The 22,936-nt window shown below is 29.4% G+C and overlaps 2 protein-coding genes across 2 annotated transcripts; both read right to left on the minus strand.

Annotated features, from left to right (window-relative positions):
• Positions 1–923: 923 nt before the first annotated feature.
• Positions 924–5,883, minus strand: LOC114177559 (4-coumarate--CoA ligase 1-like). Its single transcript, XM_028062953.1, has 5 exons — positions 4,839–5,883; positions 3,659–3,854; positions 1,666–1,879; positions 1,341–1,443; positions 924–1,260 (listed from the first exon to the last, which is right to left on the minus strand). Exons 1-5 carry the CDS (start codon positions 5,847–5,849, stop codon positions 1,135–1,137), a joined length of 1,650 nt encoding a protein of 549 aa, XP_027918754.1. The 5' UTR covers positions 5,850–5,883; the 3' UTR covers positions 924–1,134.
• Positions 5,884–14,412: 8,529 nt separating this feature from the next.
• On the minus strand, positions 14,413–19,776 carry LOC114177343 (4-coumarate--CoA ligase 2-like). The gene is made up of 5 exons (XM_028062641.1): positions 18,680–19,776; positions 18,201–18,396; positions 15,534–15,747; positions 15,358–15,460; positions 14,413–14,599 (listed from the first exon to the last, which is right to left on the minus strand). The coding sequence occupies exons 1-5, from the start codon at positions 19,682–19,684 to the stop codon at positions 14,498–14,500; spliced, it is 1,620 nt and encodes a 539-aa protein (XP_027918442.1). The 5' UTR covers positions 19,685–19,776; the 3' UTR covers positions 14,413–14,497.
• Between the last annotated feature and the right edge of the window lie 3,160 nt (positions 19,777–22,936).

Genomic DNA, 22,936 nt, shown 5'->3' on the forward strand with positions numbered 1-22,936 from the left:
ATTACAAAATCTCCTCTAATAACAAAACACCCAATCCATCCCTCAATCTGTGAAACGATGACAAATTGGGGTGCTATACTTTTCTTGTGAAGAGAATTAGAAAGCTTGAATGTGGAGGGTGCACGAGGGTGTGAAGGGGATAGGGTTAAGGGTTTAAACCTATTTTTAATGAACGGTATTATGGGAATTAAGGGTTTTATGGAGGTGCAGGAAGAAAACAGGGTGGTGCAGTAAGAAATGACAAGAAAATCATTCAGTACAGGCCCAATTCTCAAGCTCGAAACACTTGCATCTATAGACTACTCAAACTCTGATAAAGCATTCACCAACTCAATCTCCATTTATCCATCTATAATTGAGTCAATAATCATATACCGTAATGTAAATACAAAAATATTTAGTAATGAATAATCTATAATGGAAATTATTTGAGGTTATTATAGAAATATAAAAATAGTGGAAAAGGTAGTGTATTATGAAATCTTAATTTTTTTTCTCATTCCTCACAAAGGACAATAACTATTGGATTTAGAATAATAGAAAATACAAGCAAGAGAAACAAAAAGAAGAAACATTACTATACCAAATAAAGTTATAAGATCGTACAAACATAGAGTTCATCAACCACATGCATATAGTACCGATCACCACCGTATATTGAATAGTTGTATAATGGATCCTTGGGCCTTTCTATTTGGACTGCTACCTTTTGTTCATCGATAAAAGATAAAAGAAAAACAATATCTAACCTCATTCTTTTTTTCTTTTCACTTAAATAACTATTTTAATGTTGAAAATTAGTTTCTCCATCGTTTATTTTGTAATGTTGCGTACTTTCTGTCATTATTACTCTTGATAACTTTATGAACTCATTTTTATATGTTAAGACTTCATGCATTCAACTATTCCAAGTTCAAATCAAATTATAAAAAATCTTAACACAGGTGGTGTTATTTTCCCCGCAATGAATTCTTTTACATTCAGCAGTAATTTTACAACATGCATACAACATCATACGTTACACATGAATAAACTTATAAAACACAACGATTTGTATTGAACACATGTTGAAAACGAGATGTGAAAATGGGAACAAAAACCGCAAAAGAAAGACTTGTGGTGTGTCACAAGGACCTAATTTGCCACCACCAGACCTTCGTTCACTCTTGCAGTTAATACCTTCCTCAGAATTTTGCCTGAGGCTGCTTTAGGAATAGAGTCTGTGAAGAAAACCCTACCAATTCTCTTGTAAAACACCACCTGCCACAAAAACATTCTTATTACAACCAAAACAAATATAAGTCACATAAATACTTCATTCACATGTTCGGTAAGAGAACCTGTTGTGAAATGTATTTCTTGATCTCATCTTCAGTGATCTCAGAACCTTTTGATCTTACGACAAATGCAACAGGAATTTCTCCGGCAGCTTCATCTTTCATGCTGAAACCAACACCCGTTCATATTACTTACAACTATATATATTTTCTGAAAATAATTCTTGTTAGATCTTAATGGCAAGATTAATCGAGGAATTACAATACAAGTGAAACCTGAATTGATATTATTCTCGATCTAAAATCTTAAAATAATGAGTTTATAGGTCTTAATGGTTTATCGTGAAGACGCGTTTAAGTTTTGAAAGTTACTAGGTAACGAACTTACGGCACAACGGCAGCTTCAGAGATGTCTGGATGAGAAATTAACAATGCTTCGAGCTCAGCAGGAGCTACTTGGAAGCCTTTGTATTTGATCAATTCCTTTAACCTATCAACAATGAAGAGTTCGTCATCATCGTCGATGTAACCAATATCACCTGTGTGGAGCCATCCATCTTTGTCTATGGTTCTCTCTGTAGCCTCTGGGTCGTTCAGATATCCTGACAAACCACAAATTCAACATGCTAAGAAAAAGTAATGGCATTTTTGTAAAACATTACAACCTTATATTCACCTACCTCAAAGTATCTATTTTCATGCCAAAGTTGATGTAATGTGGAGCAGAATAAGTGGATTACACGTTGTACATGATTAAAATAATTGTGACTAGTTTTTGTTGTTGTTGAAAAGTAATTGTGACCAGTTGGACCTTGTAATTTCGTCTCTGTGTGAAAATGTGGTAAACGGGGTAGGTGAAGATGTGGACTTCCACACTTCCAAAACATATCTGCCATCACTTTCCATTTCATCTTTCACCAATAATTTTTCTAACCTATCATAACCTATCATCTTCTTCGCTCAAATTCTTTCATATTGATATGGTTTTTTATGTGATTGTTTAAATATAAGTGACATCTTTTAATTATTTTTATAGTAAAAAGTAGTTTAATAATCTAACCTCAAAAGGTAAATATTATCGTTAGAATTCTTAAGTTTATGTAATATTATAAAACTACAATTTTTAAATAAATAACTTGTAAATACCTTAAGAGAGTTGTTCTGAGCACGCAAAGGAAATTAAATAAAAATTTATAGAGATTATTTCTTTACATAGTAAAACATATTTAGAGTTTCCCCAAAATTTTCAAAACCTCTTAAACGCACGCACAATTTACTAGCTTGAAGACAAATTCAAATCAGGAAATTAATTTACTTCTACCAAAATACGTTGTGCCTGTAACAGAGTAAACAACACGAAATAGGAAGCAGCAGGTTGAAAAATGATTGAACGAAAAATTAAAGTATTGAAAAAACTAGCATGCAAGAGAGTGAGTGGGCACGTGAATACACAGTCTCCTTGAACGGAGTGGAAGAACCAGAATAATGATGTCACTGTCAGAGTTCCCAATTACAGATCAAAAATTAGAATGGACAGTATAATTTAATAACTAAATTTTGAAACTTTTTTTTATAATCTAAAATAATATTTTTTAAGTGATTTTAAAATATAAAAAATTAAAAAAGAATTTAAAAGATATTATCTTAAATTATAAAATAAAAATAAAATTATCAAAATTTAATTGTTAAAAACTTATTTTTTATTAGTAATTAAGCACTCTAAAATCATTTTCAGGGTTTGGCAGCTGATAAAGCTACTTTTACGTGAGGTGTTGAACTCTGGAGTTTCCACTTTGAAATTTTGTGGCCATATATAAATAAGATAATCATGGTGCTTATAGCAACCAATTTGGCCACCCAATCTTTTCTTCCACCCAACTCAACCACTCCACTCACAGGACTTTAAAAAATTGAAACAAAAGATAATATATTTAACAAAATGCTTTTTAATTTAAAAAAAAAACTTTAGCAAATATATTTAGCATTAGAAAGATCCAATTTTACACCCATTGAAAATGTAAAAATCTATACCAAATCTTTAACCATTTCTACCAACTGGCATAAAAAACTTTGTTTAAACCAATAGGTATCGAATATGAGCGTCGACGAAGTTGGTCTTTCTGGGTTTACTATTAGGACTAATTGTTGGAAAGTCTTTCTCAGATTTCTATTACGACTAATAGTTGCTAAGTCTCGATCATTTGACAAAATATAACGAGAATTTATAATATGCAAATCTTATAATTATTTCTTAATACTGATTAATGTTTCACTATGTTAACATGGTTTTTTATTCATACTCTCTTTATATGATTTATATGAGAGTGCGCATCAACGATGACTCTGTTTAGAAGTAAAAATATAAGTATATGCAGAAATACCTTTCATAACCTTTGTGCCTCTTATGCAAATTTCACCGGTTTTGTTCCTTGGAAGGGAAACACCAGTTTCTGTGTCCACGATTTTCATCTCAGCGTTTCTCACAACGGTTCCGCATGCACCAGGTTTTACCTTTGAGGGTTCTTTTGCAAATGCCATGCTAATCGCAAGTGGTCCTGCTTCTGTCATCCCATACCCCTGTACGTAAAAAATCATAACTATCTCATTTTATTTTCCTTCTCCCTTTCAAGTAAAGCCTTCATTTTCGTTTCTTCTATGTATGGCTTCATTTCAACGCCAGAATAGAATAACAGTAATACGGTACCACCATGATGAAGACAACACGCCGCACACAACTTTCTATGTTCATTAAAACCTTAAAGTACAATTTCTTTTTCATATATCTACGCGTGCGAGTGTTCAAACCAAACAATGTTTTATTTAAATCAGAAACTGAGTTTAAATTTCACATCAAAGTATGTACAAACTAAAAATCTTTTGTTTCAATGTTTTTATTAAAATTATTTATACCCAAAATATACCACTAAAAGCTTTTACTGCTTTTGACTATTGGAAAAAAATAGTATTTTAAAAGAAGGCCAAGCTTTAATTGTTTGAAAAAATTATATATTTTGTAGTTACAACTATCTTTTAAATAGCAAATATAGTTTACAAATAGAATAAAATAAAGAAAAATGATTTTTCCATAAAAAATGTAAACAAAAAATTATTTTTCGAAAAGCTAGAAAGAATAAACAGCTTAATCGCGATACATAATGACGCTTTGCACAAAGAATATCTTTCCGAGTGCAAGGGTGATCTTTAAAATTTATTTATGAGATTCCCACGTGTATTTGTAATCCGAAAATGAATATTTATGGGGAAAGAGAGATCTGGAATAAATGGAGAAAAATTAAAGTGTTTTGCAGTTACTACCGTCATAAAGAAGAGATCGAAGAAAGTGCCATTGTTTCAGTGGCTTACGTCACTAAAATCTCTCTTATTGTCAACGAAATTGTTTTTTTGTACTGTGACGTGAAGAGAATCAGAAGTAGAATTTTGAAAAAAAAAAAAACGTTTTCAGAAGTAGAATTTTGAAAAAAAAAACGTTTTAATTTAAATTTGGGTGTTAATCAAAACGTTTTAAACTTATATTTATTATTTTTGTAATGAAAATGATACCTGTCCGAAAGTAGCGTGTGGTAGCCTAGATTCCATGGCTTCTTGCAGTTCCTTTCCCAAAGGTGCGGCGCCGGTGACGACGGCGCGAACGGAGGAGAGGTCGTATCGGTGGGCCTCTCCGCTCTTAACCAACGCCAAAACGATGGGTGGCACAAACGACGCAACGGTTACCCTGTACTTCTGGATCAGCTCCAACAGAGTCGTCATCTCAAACTTCTGCACAATGAGAACGGCCGCACCGGATCGAATCCCGGTGAGTAAAATTGAATTGAGCGCATAAATATGAAACATAGGCAGCACGCAGAGGAGCACATCCTCGCTGTGAGTGTACTGGTGCGCGTTTTCGCCGTCAACTAACTGGGCGATGGTGGTGACCAAGTTTTTATGCGACAACATAACGCCCTTGGGGAGCCCCGAAGTGCCGGAAGAAAACGGAAGCGCGACGACGTCGTCTGGGCTAATCTTAACGGCGGGGGCTTCCGTTTCGTCGGCGTCAGTTAGCGTGGAGAAATGCAAAACGCCATCGTCCCCAGGGGGGCATGTATCGATGCACATGACCATGACGTCAGTGTTGTCGGCGAAGCTCTTGATTTTGTCCACGTACGCGGATTGTGTTATAACGAGCCTGGTTTTGGTGGCGGTGGCTTGCTTGGCCAGCTCGAGCGGAGTGTAGAAGGGGTTGGCGGTGGTGATGACGGCGCCGCGGTGGGAGGCGCCGAGGAAAGCGAGGGCGAATTGGGGGCAGTTGCGGAGGACGAGCATGATGACGTCACCCTGGCGGATGCCGATGTTGTGGAGGCCGGCGGCGATGCGGCGGGCGGCGAGGTTGACTTCGGCGTAGGTGAGTGTGTCGCCTGTGTCGCCGTCGATGAGGCATGTTCGGTGTTGGAATTGAGAGAGGTTTTCGAAGCAGTAAGAGTGTAGAGGAAGGTGCGTGGGAATGGGAATATCGGGAAGCGGAGATCTGAAGATGAATTCTTGTGGAGAAGGTGCCATTGGTGTTGGTGGCATAGGAAAATTTGCGAGTTTGCTTCAAAGTGAGAGCAGCATGTATGCATATATATGTGCGTGAGAAGCTTGGGGTTACGTCAAGAGTTGTTGAGACAGGGACAGCAACTTCACACGTATATAATTGGAAGTGTTTGTTTTCGTTGTTTAGGTAGAAACACTCGGAGTAAATGAGACTTACTATTTCTTTATGTTTTTCTCCAATACAATCATATTTTCTTTTCGATGGATAAAAAGTATTATTGTAATTAAATTCTAATTTAGGTACAAAGAGAAAAAAGATAATGACTTTTTTTTTTTGTTTTTCCTTTATAATATTTATTTCATGGACATCAATATTTTGATACCATTTTTTTATTATTATTTAATACTATTCTTCTTCGTTATTATTCACTTTTTTTTTCTTCTAAAAATATACAACTTTTGGTAAGACAATTTACTTTCATAAAAATGATTGAATGGTTCTCAAATGACGTGAAACGATCCTTTTTTTTCCTTATTTTATACTCTATTGACAAAATATTTTATATTTATGCTTTTTTCACACATCATGAATATTTTATGTTTAAGATTAAATATAATTAAAGTGTAACTCGTTCTTCTTTTTAAAAAGGTTGAAATAAGATAAGGGTGTTGTTAAATAACGCTTAAAAAGATAGTTGGAATTTGTTAAATAACATTAAATTATATAATATAGAAATCTCACAGGGAAGACTAATGAATGATAACAACATATCTTATTTTAACTATTTAAGATAATTGTAATGCGTGTAATTAATCATTTTACATATATTAAAATTAATTTTAACTTTAACTTTCTAATACGTGGACCTGTTTTTTCAATGTTACTATATATTAGCATGTAAAAGACATAATTATAAAGATAATCCATATTATTTCAATTTTCGATTAATAAATAAAAATATTTTTCCTAAATGGACAAATCTCAATAGAAAATTTTCAATGAATTTTTAAAACTGTTTTAACGAAGATATGACTAGAGTGAACGGCGGGACATAGGGATGATAGGGGAGTCATGCTCTCCCAACCATTTTTTTTTACTTTATTTTTTATATATCTAAAAAGTAATATTTATATATTTTTATTTTATTTATGTTAATTTCAATCACTTTTTTATTTTATTTTTTATATATTTTGAAAAAATATATTTATATTGGGCCGAACAATTTTTTCTTTTGAGTAAATTTATTTTTTACCTTTTTTTTCGAAGTAATATATTTTCTCTTGTACGTGACTTTTCTAAGTTCTAGGCATATCTCTATATGCTCTAATTGTTTATCAAACTCTTCTTTGTGTAGATAAAGTTATTTTAGGTTTTGAAGTTATGTAAGGAAGAGCAAGATTACGAATCTACTATAAGGTAATGGAAGCTAATCATTTAGAAGTTATTAGTTTTCTTAAAATATTAAGTCTTGCTTTTAAGATTTGGGGTATTCATAATTTTATCTTTTTGAAAATAGGTGAGAAGTGACAAATTTATATTAGAAGAATTATGGTAAGGAGTAAAAGAGTTGATTTTTTTTTTCATGAGGAAAGCTTGTGATGAAGATGAAAAAAATGTATTTACATTATCTAAAATTGATAAACTTCATGAGAACCTAAAAATTGAAAAAAAACGAAAAACAACTCTCTAATATTTCTAAAGTTACATATAAAGAATTTAAAAATCCTTTAGAACGTGATCTAGGGATGCGTCTTCAAATTTAGTAATACATATAAAGTAACTTCTTTTTAATATATTATTGTTGATCATAAACTTTATATTATTATTTTATATATATATATATATATATATATTATTGTCATATTGTTTGGATTCTATTGTCAACCGTGCTTGTTTTGAATAGAAAAAAATGATCTAAAGAAATGAAAAAATAATAATTTATATATACTTAGCTCCCCTACAATTTTTTTTCAAGTCCCTCCACTGATTAGAGTATTGATCACGTTGAGTCTTGTCTTAATTAATATTTTGTTGGACTTATAATATTTTTTTATGTTATTTTTTTTATTCTTTTTTATATGTATGTCTTTTGGAGGTCAATATATATAACTATCAAAGGTCGAGATGTTAATCTTAATCTTAGAATATATATAGCAAGTTCATCCTATCATTAGGCTTTATGTTTGGCATTAGTGAAACCTTAGGTCTAGAGACTAGTGATTTAGATGCCTTGTGGAAGGAATAAGAAGTCCTACCCAGTATCATTAAGTCTTAGAATGAAAAATAACTATCTTAGAATGGAGAATAACTACCTCGATCTTTATAAATAAATCTTGATACTATTTGTACTTGTGGTAGTTGTTACCTGCAAAAAATTAAATTAAAAATTAATTTATATTTTATTAAACTAAATTTAATTAAAATTAAAATTATAGTTTATTAGATTAAATTTAATTAAAAATAAATTTTTTTAGATTGAATTAAATTTATATTTATATTTTTTTTTTGTAATTTTAATTAAATTTATTTTTAAAATATCACAAAGTACTTTTTAAATCAGTACCTGACAAATAAATGAAAAAGTTGCAGATAAATTTTTTTATTATTATTATAAGTCAAGTTGGTGGTAAATATTATCCGTGTTAAAACATGTGTGATCTCTGTACACGAATATAGCCAACCACATTTAACTCTCCCACATTTCCAACTATTTTAACAAGGTGTTTTTGCCGGTTTCTTTTTCCGTATACTTTATTAACAATTATTACTTGTTTAAACAAATATCAATCTTACTAACTTCCCTTTTTACAAAAAAAAATAATAATAATTATACTTTAAAATTATGTTATGAGAACGTGTTATGTTGTTGTTCTATTAATAACCGTTTGAAAGGACAATTTTTAGGAGAACGTGACATGTTGTTCTTTTAACGAAAACTATTTTTGTTTTTAATGTTATTTAATATCATGTAAAACTTCTCTTATCTTTATTAATGTTATTTTAAACACCATATTACTTAATAAGAGTGCGATAGTATTATTTTATTAATTAATGTAGAGAAATACAAAATATTTATTTTTAAATGATTCATATTTAAACATTTTATTTTTCCCTCACTATTTAAACGAGTATTCTTTTATTAGTACATATAAGATGTGCGTATTCCTAATGTTAATTTTTGCAGTTATACTAAAAGATGGTTCGTCGTGATTTATTGTTGAGCTTATGCACTAAAAGTGATCAGTTTGTCCTCAACTAAACAAGCTTATGCATTTAAACCGTCTTCGTGCTGATATCTTCGCTTTAAGTGCACGGACAACCTTCATGTCACGAGTTAATTTGTCATAGGACATAGTTATTAGTGGATAAAATCAGTTTGTTTTGTGTGGTTATTAGTAATAAAATTCGTCGATCTGGTTTATTAGCAAACAAACTTAGTTTGCCTCAGTGTGATTATTAGCAAATAAATTCATCTATTTTAGTGTGTGGTTATTAACAGATAAAATTCGTCTGTTTTAGTGTTTGACTATTAGCGGATAAATTTTATCTGGTTATTAGCAGATGAAATTTGTTTGTCTTAGAACGTGGTTATTAGTAAATAAAAATTTTCTACCTTAATGCACGGATATTATCGGATAAAATTTGTCCACCTTGGTGCGTGGCTATTAGCTGATAAAATTCGTTCGTCTTAGTGCATTGTTATTAGGGAATAAAATTCGTCCACCTTAGTGCGTAGTTTGTAGTGGATAAAATTCATCTCCCTTGGTACATGGTTACTAGCGGATAAAATTTGTTTGTCTTGGTGCATGCTTTACAAACGGCTCACATCCGAGGTTGTTAGTGTAGAGGTTTAAACAATAAAGCTTAAACTTACAATAAACTCATCCTATCACCATGTCTTACGCTTGTCATAAGTTCAAGCTTAGACCTCAGGGATTAGTGATTTGCATGTCTCTTGGAGGTCGATCTACAAATCTACTAGAGGTCGAGATGTCAATCTTTGGATATAAAACGAGCTCATCCTATCACTCGACCCTATGATTGACATAAGTGCAAGTTTAGGACTCGGGGTTAGTGATTTGTATGTCTCCTGGAGGCCGATCTGTAGATGTATCGAAGGTCGAGGTGTCAATCTTAAGTATATACAATGAGCTCATCCTATCACCAAGCCTTATGCTTTTGGCATTATTGCAAGCTTAAGCCTTAGGAACTAATGATCTATATGCCTCCTAGAAGGAGTAAGAAGCCTTGATAACGAAACTATTATCTCATTCTCCTTAAACCTTAAAGTGGAGAATAACTACATCATCTCTATAAATAAATCTCGATATCATCACTAAAGTGACAGACACATTTAAATATTTCTCGACAAGGTCTATTCTCAGATTTAACAAGAACACTTTTAATCATGATTATTCTATCTTAGTATTTATATTAAAATTTGTTATATCACTTTTTACAATTGATTTGGATTGTATATTTATTATAATTTGATTATCATTAAATTCTTCTATATTTACATATTTATATGAAATAAATGTATTTTAATTTATTTTCTGATATTTATATTTTATTATTTTTAATTAGTTTTAAGTGGCCCGAATTTTACTTATAAGGAAACAACTAATGAATGAAAAAAAAGAAGGAATAGTATCATTAATATATTCCTACCTTACGTCTTCTGTACAACCCCGTCCATACCTTCTCGTAAAATCCTTAAACTGATTGCTTTTTTCTTAAACAATTTTCTTATAAGTAAACTCTTTACAAAACTTTACGATCTCAGAATAAGTAAAAATAATTAAATTAAATTCGATGGTTAAAAAATATTATAAATTTTATTTAACCCATTACACTTTTTTTGCTACAGTATTTAATTTATCTTTCTCCTATAAAATATATTATGTTACAAATTTATATTATATAAATAGCATTATCCTTTCTTTCTATCCCTATCTCACCAAACTTTTGGATGCTATTGCAACATTCAACGTTTTATTTCGTCCATAAAACAGGGAATTGTATATAAAAAAACTTTGATATGAAACGAAATACACAAAATCAAACACAGACAATGAACTTCCACATCCACCTACCACCACCACTTTGGATGGTCCAGGTCAATCTCATCGTCACAATAACGTCACTTTTTACGTCACATACAAGTTTTTATAGAATTCCATATGGGCCGTGATCAAATTGTAAGCCCAATAGTTATAGGATTGGGGTGGCTATCCATCCACCTTCTCTTGCTATTTTCACCCGTTATTTCTATTTAAAAACTAATAATACAAACTATTAGGGATATTATCCAAACATCTCAATTTAAATTGTTTACACGTGTTTCATTTTAAGGTTTTATTGTCTTTTTACCCGTGCTGAAGTTGGTTTCTACCGATGGTGAAAAGTGCTTACGAAATTACATGTGAACCCTTTTATGTTATCATGTGAATGAAATTCAGATGTGGGTGTTTGGTCTTTTCCCGAGATTTTTGTATTGGCGACTGATTTGATTGACTTTCATTTCAAAGACAGAGACTCAGCTTTAAAGCAGCGAAGATACGTAAGCAGCTGATAGTTGTGTTTCTGGATCTTTCTTGCTTTTCTTTCTGAAGCCCTACTCTAGGTGATAGTTGTGTTCTTTGGTGCACCATTGTTGTTGTGTAATGGTTTAATGTTTGAAAAACATTTTTTTCGGTTTATTTGTTTGTTCTTCATCTCTTTGCTCCATTGTTTTTTTTATGGTTATCTATTTGCCGTTTTGATTTATATGTAATGAAAGTTATATGTTTAGTTGTTTGTTTCAGTTTTATCTTATTTACAATTGTTTGTAGTTTTTTTTTTCTTTTTTATGGCTTCGAAGCATTAAAGGTTGATAAATACCCAAACAACTAATTTTAGTGGATTGCGTCCTGTGGTTCTAGATCTTTCTTGCTTTTCTTTCTGAAGCCCTACTCCAGGTGATATTTATGTTATTTTGTGCGCCATTGTTGTTGTGTAATGGTTAAATGTTTGAAAAAACTTTTTTTTTTCCGGTTTATTTATTTGTTCTTCATCTCTTTGTTCCATTGTGTTTTTTTTATGGTTATTTGTTTGTCATTTTGGTTTATATATAATGAAAGTTGATATATTTGTTTGTTTTAGTTTTATCTTATTTACAGTTGTTTGCATTTTTTTCCTTTTTTATGGTTGTTTTTTTTTTTTTACATTTTTTGTATGTTTGCTATTATTACATTGTGAAGTTTTTATGTCCATTGTTGTTTAGAAATTTTTTCTTTTTGTTGCAGAAAGTTGTAATGGTGAAGAAGCTGGATATGTATGATTAAAGATATTGATGGTAAGAGGGAGTTCCTAAAGATGGGTGTTAGAGTTGTTGATCACTGGTATGTTCACTTTCGTGATCCAAATCTTCAGTTGGAGATGATTTTGATGGATCAAAAGGTAAGTACTTCAAATAGTGTGTTGAGTTTTTTTTTATCCAACCTTTTTATTTTAATTTGTTGTTATTTTGAACCATTTTTTTGCAGGGGGACTAGATACATTGCATTGTACAGGTTGGTGGAGGGTGAAACATATATCATTCACAATTTCAAAATATTGAAAAATGAAGGGCAATATAGAATATGTGAGTATCCTTTCAAGTTATTGTTTATTGTTGCGACTTCTGTGAGCCCCAACCTATTGCCCAAGTTCCGATGAAATTTTTTGCTTTTCAAAGTATAAAGGAAATTGTATCTGGAAATTTCATTGTGGATTTGCTTATTGGCATGACAAATCTATTTACTATTTATTTTAATGAAAATTTTTGTATAAACAATTATGCTAACTGCTAAATTTTTGGATGGATGGGTTATATTTGTTGATCCTGCTAAATCAAGAGAGCCCAAACCTCCTCAGCATTCACAGTCCCAACCCTCTGAATCAAATATATGATATCTCTATCAATATAAATAAAAGTAGGAGATATATAATATCTTTATCAACAACCAATATATCATTAATTAATTGATCAGAGAAATTTTATTAGGATGATTTGCACAAACTTTAAATACAAAAGAGTTAACTTTAATTTATCTAATCTAATCATAAAATATTATATAGATCATATAAAGTATACTTTTAAAAATAATTTCACAAGCTAAGACATATAATTAAATTACAAATTATATACACCTAAGTATGCGCACAACTAACATTAATTTTTTATTATATATTAGTAAAAAAATATCATATTATTTATAATTATATTAACTTTCTTAATATAATTTTAAAAAATAATAATAACCTTAAACACATGCATATGTCTCCATACCAGTCATTATTTATTATTATTAGTTGTATTACATTAGTATTATTAACATTATTATTAAAAAATTATTATTATTAATATTTTTTTTCTTAAATAAATATTATTTATTACTTGTAATTAGTTATTTAATTTTGTTTCTATACGGTTATTCTTTTTTATAGAATCCAAAATATTATTATTATTTAAATTATTTGAATTATTATTGGTATTATTAATATCATTGTTAATATTAGTATTAATAAATATTTAGTATTATTATTACTTTTATTATTAATATTAATGTTATTAATAATAGTACTATTATTTTGTATTAGTATTATACCAATTATCAGTGATTGTTATTCTTCTTATTATCATTTTGTTTAGGATTCCTAAAATATTTCATGTTTATATTTTATATTGAAAAGTGTAAGCTTCACCTCAACCTTTTATATGGTTTAATTACATATTATTAATCAATTTTATAATTTAAAGCAAACAAATTTACATCTAAATATTATCAAATTATTTATTTAGATACTATATATAATTATACATAATTATAAGTATAATTTTTCTATTTAAATATAACAATAATTATAAAAATATTGAATTAACTGTCATCGTCCGATCCAATGCATTTTCATAATATATACAAACAAACTTATTTTTTCAGGATGAAAACATGATAACCAATTTTGAAATTCTTTAGTGCACAATCTTCATGATTTCTCACCTAGAGTCAAACTTTTTCTTTGAATGCAAAGAAATTCACCAAACAGTTTTTTTCCTCTTAAAACATCATTTTTCATCTATTACTTTCGATGTTTATAATTTTGTATTCCAAAATATTAAAAAAAAATAATTCCTCACTTTGCAACTATATTTAAACTTTAATTAATATATCATTTCAAAGATTATAATAACCAATAATCATGTGACATTTTAATACATAAATATCATACTAATAATAATCATAATATTATTTGTAACCAATTTATTTATTAGTAAGTAATTAAAAAATATAATATTTTATTATTCCATCTAACAAAATATCTATGATTATATGTAAGCATATTTGTAACCAAATTTAAATTACTCCATTAAGAAGTATAACGACAAAGATAAAAGTAACATTGATCCATACTAATTCTAATAATATCTAACTTTAATATTTATTATTATTATTCGTATAAACAATAATATTATATAATGATATATATAAGATAATTATTTATTACAAATATAAATAATTATTTTAATTTACAAATACAAAATTAAAAGAAAAAGAAAAAAACAAAGTACAACACGGGTATAGCACTAGTTTTAAGTAAACGAACAACTTATTCGGATGAATTGAATTCATGACATTGGGCCTCATTTTGAGAAGGTTGGGCCTCAAAGCCTTGCCATGATTTCTCTTCGCAAGATCTTTCCGGTGGCAGACTTTGGAATGGAGCCCACAAAGAAAACCCTAGTGACTCTTTTATAAAACACAACCTGCCATTAAAGACATTTAAATTATTAATTCAGAGGAAAGTCAATCAGAATTGCAATATAAAAAATATTTTTAACCTTTCCTGTAAAAGAAGTTCCTTGCTGTCTGTGTTCATTAATGAGTTTACATATAAACAACTGAATGCAGATCAAAAACAATAAATTTGAAATACCGTATTTTAGCAATTTAATAGTACAAAGAGAAGAAAGTTATTTTTGTAAGAGTCACAGGGAAAACTCTCTCTCCAAATTGATACAAAGTGAAAAAAATTTGTCGCTTTCCTTTTCTTTTTTCAAATTTGGCTCAATAGCATTTTTGTCTTTAAAACAATAATTTAATTATTTATATTTATTTTTTACTTGATGTAGTTTTCATATTTTTTTAAAAATTAACGATAGTTTATTGTATTAGAGTACTGTTAATATCGTCTAGAAGATGATAAGCTGACATATGCTGATATAATTACTCATTATATTTTTAAAGATAGTTAATATTGATTTAAGGGACTAATTAAGTTTTGTTTAAGAAAAATATAGAAACCACGTTTAATTAAAAATAAATAGAAAAAAAAATTAAATTATTGCTACAAATATAAAAGCCGAAAATACTATTAAACCTTTAAATTGTGTTATAAATGACCTCGAAGCAACACAGCATGGAAGAATAACTTGAACCCATCCTTTTACTTTTTATTTTATTGAAATTAAAATACTTGTATTATTTTTTCTTGTTGTGTTGAAAGGTAGGAAAAAAAAAAAACCTGGTTTGAGATGTATTGCTTGATTTCTTGCTCAGATATATTAGAAGCTTTTGATCGTACAACAAATGCTACTGGAACTTCTCCTGCAACTTCATCCTTCATGCTGAAATAAAAAATCTTTTGTTGTAAGAAAATGTGATGAAAATAATTTATATAATAGTAAGTAAAGAACTTACGATACAACAGCAGCATCTGAAATATCGGGGTGTGCAATTAGAATGGCTTCCAACTCCGCTGGAGCCACTTGAAATCCTTTGTATTTGATCAATTCCTTCATTCGATCAACGATGAAAAGTTCATCATCATCATCGATGTACCCAATATCACCCGTATGCAACCATCCCTCCGTATCTATTGTATTTTTTGTCGCCTCTTCGTTATTTAGGTAACCTAAACAAATATCACAAACAATAACCCATTTTCGTAAAATAGTTTTTTTAATTACTTTATATCGTATGAATTTTCAATTAGCATTGTTTGAAAATGTTCTCGTTCCTATTATTTAATTAAACTGTGTACAGTATTAAAGGTAAAAAATTAAAGAAAATTATTTAATACAATTTGAATTTGATTATTCAATTGTTAGGTACCGAAATCCTAATTTACAAAAATGTTTTAGCACTTTACTTCCCTTAATTAAGTTATAACTATATTGATGCCATTAATTAACAGGTCATAATAAGAAAAAAAACATTAATTAACAGTTATGTTTGTTTTTCAAAAGCACACAAAATCTTTTTCAGTCGGAACTAAATCAAACAATTTAAATTGGCTTATTGAAAAAATAAACTATCTTCATACTAATTAGTCAACAAAACTTTAAAAGGTGGAGTTTGTGGCAAGTGTGAATGTGTACTCCATCTAATATAGGTAATTGTTGAAGTGTAACAATTAAAGAGCTTTTAATGTTGTTTGAAATTTGTGTTTATAAGTAGTTCAAATGTACTTGTGCATAAATTTTATGGAACTGAAAAAAATTCTTACAAAGAAGAATAATTCTAAACAATATGTTTTGTAATTTTCTTTTAAGTTTTATAGCCGAAGACCACTTTACAAAGACATTAATTAGTTTAACGATTTGTATATAAATATTTATTTATTTTAAACACAGTGTGGGTAGCTAAGAGTAATGATATTTAAATGTTATGTTCGTAACTTTCTTCTATGTATTACTTTTTATTTTAATTATCATTTACTTTATTATTCTTTTAAAATATTATTTGTTTATATTTTTTCTATTACAAAATATAATTGGAAAAGAAGTTTTGCATTATAAGAAAATATCTTATCAGTAACCAATTTTAAGATAAAAGTAATTAGTTAACCAATTTACATATCAATTTATAAATTAATTAAAAATTATTTTAGTAATTATAATAGTTTCTAAATTATTTTCTAAATTGATCAATATAATGAATTAATGTCTAAATTGATTATAAAAATTAGTTATCACGATTTTAATTAAAAGAGATTTGTCTTTACACAAATTTAGAATTTTAAAACCAATTTTTTGGTATACTTTGATAACTAATTTTAATGATATTAACTAATTTAGAAATTATTTTAGTTACCGATAACTTCTAGTTTATAAATTGGTATTTAATTGGTCATTATAATAATTAACTTTTTTTTTTTATCTCTAAAATTGGTTTTCTTGTACTATCATGTCTCATGTCAGAAAAATAAAATTAAATAGCAAGTAGTTATATGGTTGAAATATGTTAGTGATGAAGATTTTAATAAAAAATATGTGTAATAACTTTCTACATTTAATTTTTTTTAATTTTAAAATATAATGAAAGATAAAGTAAAAGTATAAATTTATACACTAATTTTTTTATTATATATAATACCACAAGAATTATTATCATTATTATATATGCATAACATATTCTATATAGCAAGGTATTTATATAAATTAATTAAAATAATATAATAAAAATTATTATTCGAATTTACAATATAGATTATGAATTTAATTAAATTTTAAGTTTCTCACAAATTTAATTTTTTTTAATTGGATTTTCATTAAAAAAATACATTAAATATTCAATTTTTTTAATTATTTTTTACCGTTAAATTTTGTCATTAATCGAGGGAACGTTCTTGTTACTTTGTAACTTACTAATTATGTTTCTCCACATGAAAATAAAAATAATTTAATTACATTTTTAGGCTTTCATATATTTAAGTATTTGTAATTGAATTTGTATTTAATTTTTTATTAAATATATACAACTTTATATATTTTTTAATTTAACTAAAATTAAGTGATGATTTAATTTTACATTCCAAAATAAAATGTCATAAATTTTTAGAATAAAAAAAGTGAGATATTAAAATTTTACTTTTCTATTATTAAAACGGATTAGACTCCTAATGTGAGAAAAATTGTAGTAAAGGTCAACGAGAGTTAGGTAATCTCTTGTGAATCTTTCCTCCACCCATATGAAGAAAGAAATAAAGATAAAGATTGATGTCGGAAAAAAATATTTTTGACGACTTAATTTTGATAAATTATTTTTATAATATGAGATGACATTTTTAAGGAGTTTTAGAGTATAAAAAGATATAAAATTAAAAAGTACTTAGAAGATAATAAATTAAATTGTTAAAAGTTTAGTTTTTAAAAGATAATGGTATTTTGATCTATTTTTTTATTTACTTTTAATTTATTATTTGAATTATTCATAGATTATTATATCATATCACAAAAATATTATCAAAATAAATGATTAAAAACAGATTAAAATAATAAATTAAAAGTAATTAAATAGTGAGTAACAAAATTATTTAATTGAGATGGGTGGTGAGTATTAAGGAGAGAGAGAAGAAATGTTTACCTTTCATGATCTGGTTGCCTCTGATGCAAATCTCACCAGCTTTATTCCTAGGGAGCGAAGCACTTGTTTGAAGGTCAACGATCTTCAACTCCGTGTTCCTTACCACGCTCCCGATAGAACCTGCTTTCACATCCACTGCTTCCTTCGCAAACCCTAAGGAGAACGAAATAGATGATACCTCCGTCATCCCGTAACCCTGCATGGACACCCCACTTTCGTAACCACGATACTCTTTCACAAATACTACCCAACACACTTACCGGCATCCTTTAATTTATTTTTTATATAAAAAAACTATGAATCTCATTTTTGTTACTTCCTAAAATAATTTAGTATTCATCAATAATTCTTTAAAAAATAATAAAACTAATGATACATAAATCAAAAATATACTAATAAACGAAAATATAATATCATTGTCGTTTTCGTAATAATAACTCATAATTACCTGACCGAATATAATAATAACTCATAATTACCTGACCGAATATGGCGCTCGGAACTTTCACCCTCATAGAATTGGAAACTTCCTCCCCCACAGGTGCTGCAGCACATATTATCATTCGAATCGACGATAGGTCGTATCGCTGCAAATCTTCGCTCTTCGCAATCGCCAAAATAATGGGTGGCACAAACGGCGTCACACTCACTTTGTGTTTTTCCACCAGCTCCAGCAACTTCACCATATCGAATTTCGGCATTATCAAAACAGCAGCCCCAACTCGAAGGGAACAGAGCAAAACAGTACAGAGCGCATAAATATGGAAAAGTGGAAGCACGCACAACACCACGTCCTCGCTACGTATATATAAATTAGGGTTCTCTCCGTCCACTTGTTGCGCCACGCTCGTAACCATCCCCTTGTGCGTTAGCATCACTCCCTTCGGAAGCCCCGTCGTTCCTGAAGAATACGGCAGCGCAACCACGTCGTCTGGGGATATTTTAACGCCGGGAATGTCATTCTCGTTTGCCTCCGTCAACTCCGAGAAGTGAAGGCAACCTTCCGGCGCCGCGTCAACGCACATCACTCTGACGTCGTTTTCCCTCGCGAAATCCTTCACCTTGTCCACGAACGACGCCTCCGTTATGATGAGTTTGGTGTTCGACGCCGCGGCTTGCTTGGCCACCTCCGCCGGAGTGTAGAAGGGGTTAGCGGTGGTGATGGTGGCGCCGCAGAAGGAGGAGCCCAGGAATGCGAAGACGAACTGGGGGCAGTTCTGGAGGAGAAGGAGGATGACGTCGCCGTGCTGGATGCCGAGTTTGGTGAGGCCGGCGGCGACTCTGCGAGCGGTGAGTTGGACGTCGGCATAGGTGAAGCAGTCTCCAGTAGCGGCGTTGATGAGGCAGGGCCGGTGGCTGAATTGGGAGATGTTTTGGAAGATGTAAGTGTGGAGAGGTAGGTGCGAGGGAATGTTAATGTCGGGGAGTTTGGAACGGAAAATGAAATCATGGTTTTCGTGTTGTGCAGATTGTTGTTGTTCCATTTGGGTTGGTGTTTGTTTGTGGCTGTGAAAGGTTGAAGGGTTATGGAAGGAGGGCAACAGAACCTTGGTCTGGGATTTGTTGTTGGGTTACAATGCTTATTTATACATGGGGACGGGGAATTATTTGCACTGTATTATTTAAAAAAGGTTAAATAAATTATTTTTACCTTAAATTTCATTAAATTTTAAAATTAATTTATTTTTAAATTTTAGACTAATTTAGTTATTTATATTTCGAAATACGTAGATTTAATTTTTCTAACTAAATTTTGTTAAGTTTATTTGAAATGTATCCCAGAATTGTATTTGAGTTGTTTAAACTCTTTGAACTATTTTTGATTTAACATTAAGTCAAATATTAGTATGAAACATGCTTGACATGTCAATTAAACTTAACAAAATTTGATTAGAAAGACTAAATTCATGTACTTCAAGAGGATTTAATTGGTCTAAAGTTTCGAAACGGATAAATTTTAAAATTCACTAAAAGTTAAGAGACCAAAAACATATTTACCCTTTAAAAAATACAAAAATTTATCATTTTATTTTCTAAAAAGTTAAATTATTTTTAATTAAAACTTCACTATAACTTAAATTTAGGGATTTCTTTTAGTTATATTTCTATAACTAAAAATCATTTAAATAAGAAAAAAAATTTATGTACACTTTCATTCTCATTTCGGTATTCGTTTTCAATATTTAATAAAAGTACTATACTTTGTAGTGTTGTTATTGAGATGTGTTTTTTTATTTTATTCTAACATATAATTAAAAATAAAAATAAATTTTGAAATACGTATTTTAAATTGGGAATCATTTTTATAATGTTATGGATATTTTAAACAATTAAAATTAGTCTCACAATTTAATTTATTCTATTCTGTATCCTGTTTGTATCAGGGAGTTGAAAGAAAAAAAAAAGTAAGAAACTGAGCGAAAAAAATTGAGAACACTATAATATGGAACCTTAACGATGAATACAAATCCATCGATAAATTTAATTTATCGATAAATTTTATTGACATATATAAATAAATTCATTAATAATACAAATTTTGATTATTAATAAAAAATTTTATTACTAAAATATATTTATAATTTTAAATTTTTTATTAACAAATTATTTTATCAATTAATTTGTTGATATAATAAACAATTAATTTTCATCCAAATTTAAATTTATTATAAATTATCGACGAATAAAATTTGTTGATAATTATATATTATAAAATTTGTATATAATTAATATACGAATGTTTTTTATTGGTAAAAATAGTGACAAAATTCACGATCAAATCTGAAACGAGAAAAGAAATGAATAAGAATAAGAAAGAGAAGAAAAATTCACGATAATATTACACTTCAAATCTTCCTAATTTAAATTAAATTAGTTTTAATTAGGCCGACATTTTATATAGCTAAATCCAATAACAATTAAACCTTCCTTATAAAAAAGACATAAAAATAATTGAGATATCAATCTAATAATCCGGTAGCAAACAAAGACTTGTATTTAAAAGAACAAGAAAAAAAATGTACAAAATTGATTACATTTGATCAAAGAACTAGAAACATAGAAAATTAGGTACGATAACATAAGCTGCCGAATACTTACTTCCACATGATTGCAATATGTATCTCCCTGACCTTCCTATTTCCTAACTTCAATCACGTACAGCTTCTTACCTAATTGGATATGGAAAATGGTTAATTAAGTTTGACGTTTATGATAAATTTAAATGTTGTATTTTATTCGGTATTAAAAAAATATATTTTTCAATTGAGCTTATGTAATTTGATTTTTGTTATTAATTGGATGAGATAGTTCTTTATATTGCTTTGTTATTTGTTTAATTGTCTTTAAATATATTTTTTAATATTAAATTATGTGGTTTTGTTGTTGTTTTTATTGTTTGACATTGAACATGAGTGATATATTAACGGCGAGAACAAAATTTGGGTGTAATTAAGTGGAGGTCCAAACCAATTGATATATAACAATCACTAGATTAGTTGTGGTTAGGGGAGAAATGTGACTCGACCCATAGCTAGTTGTTTCTTTTTGAAATGCGTTGAAGCGCAACAATTAACTAGACATATAGGGGTTAAGTACAGTTTTGCGTGAGCCGCGAGAGCGGTACCAAATCGAGACAAACTCTGAATACTAGATATGACCTCAAAATAACAAAGGTCAAGGTTAGTCACTGAGACAAGAGAGACTAAGTTTCATCGTTGAAAGGGAAACAATCCGGATCACCAGTTAAGGCCCCTAAATAACCGCTTACTGAGAAAGGAGGTAGGGGTGCAGGGAGAACCAGGAGGTTTGCCTAGAAGCAACAACCCTTGAAAGAGTGCGTAATAGGTCATTGATCAAGCGCTCTTGCGCCAAAGATGAATGATGAATGGGGCTAAGCAATCTATCGTGGGATGTCAAAATAAATCAATAGAGAACCCTTGCTTTTTCAGGGTAATAAGCCTCAGGTCAAAGTTCGAGTGCCAGGTAAGTAATCTATGTCATACCTAAACTCAATGGGTATGAAGTTGTTGTCTCATGCTCATCCTCGTTGGATAACGATTCGTATTTATGTCTGTACTTGTTCGGAAGATCTCAAAATTAATAGATAAACAAGCATAAGTAAAAGATAAATAAAATATTTCTTTCCTAAACAATGATATTTTGACTACTAAATTTTTTCAATTTTCTCCTACAACATGAGGTGGCATCTTCTAAGTGATTTTGGAATATTTGGAATGAGAAAATGAAAAAATGAAAAACCATTTAGAAAATGACACCTAAGGTTGTAAGAGAAAGTTGTCAAAATTTAGTAGTCGAAAAGTCATTTTCCTTCCTAAATAAATAATATGAAAATAATAAAATGCATAAAACAGAGAAGAGAAATGATGAACCAACAGACACAAAAACTTTTAACATGAGAAAACCTCAATATGGAGGAAAAATGTACGAGACCTAGTCTAATAAAATCTTCTATTAATAATAATTAATGGATACACCACAAGTTCTCTTTTGGAGATTTCAAGGATTAACAAAGCACTATTCTCTTCACCAAAAAGGTGGATAACAAACCCCAATGGGTACTTTAAATAAACAACAGGAACCCCACTATATGAGATGACAAATAAAACATTTTCTCCAAGATAACTCCTCTGCGTAAAATTGCACAAAATAAACTGATTGCTATTTTTGTCTTCTTCACTCTCTCTGATAACTTCTTTCTTTTCTCACGAGAGGCA

Source organism: Vigna unguiculata, chromosome 3, assembly GCF_004118075.2.
Source record: "Vigna unguiculata cultivar IT97K-499-35 chromosome 3, ASM411807v1, whole genome shotgun sequence".
Classification (NCBI taxonomy): Eukaryota; Viridiplantae; Streptophyta; class Magnoliopsida; order Fabales; family Fabaceae; genus Vigna; species Vigna unguiculata.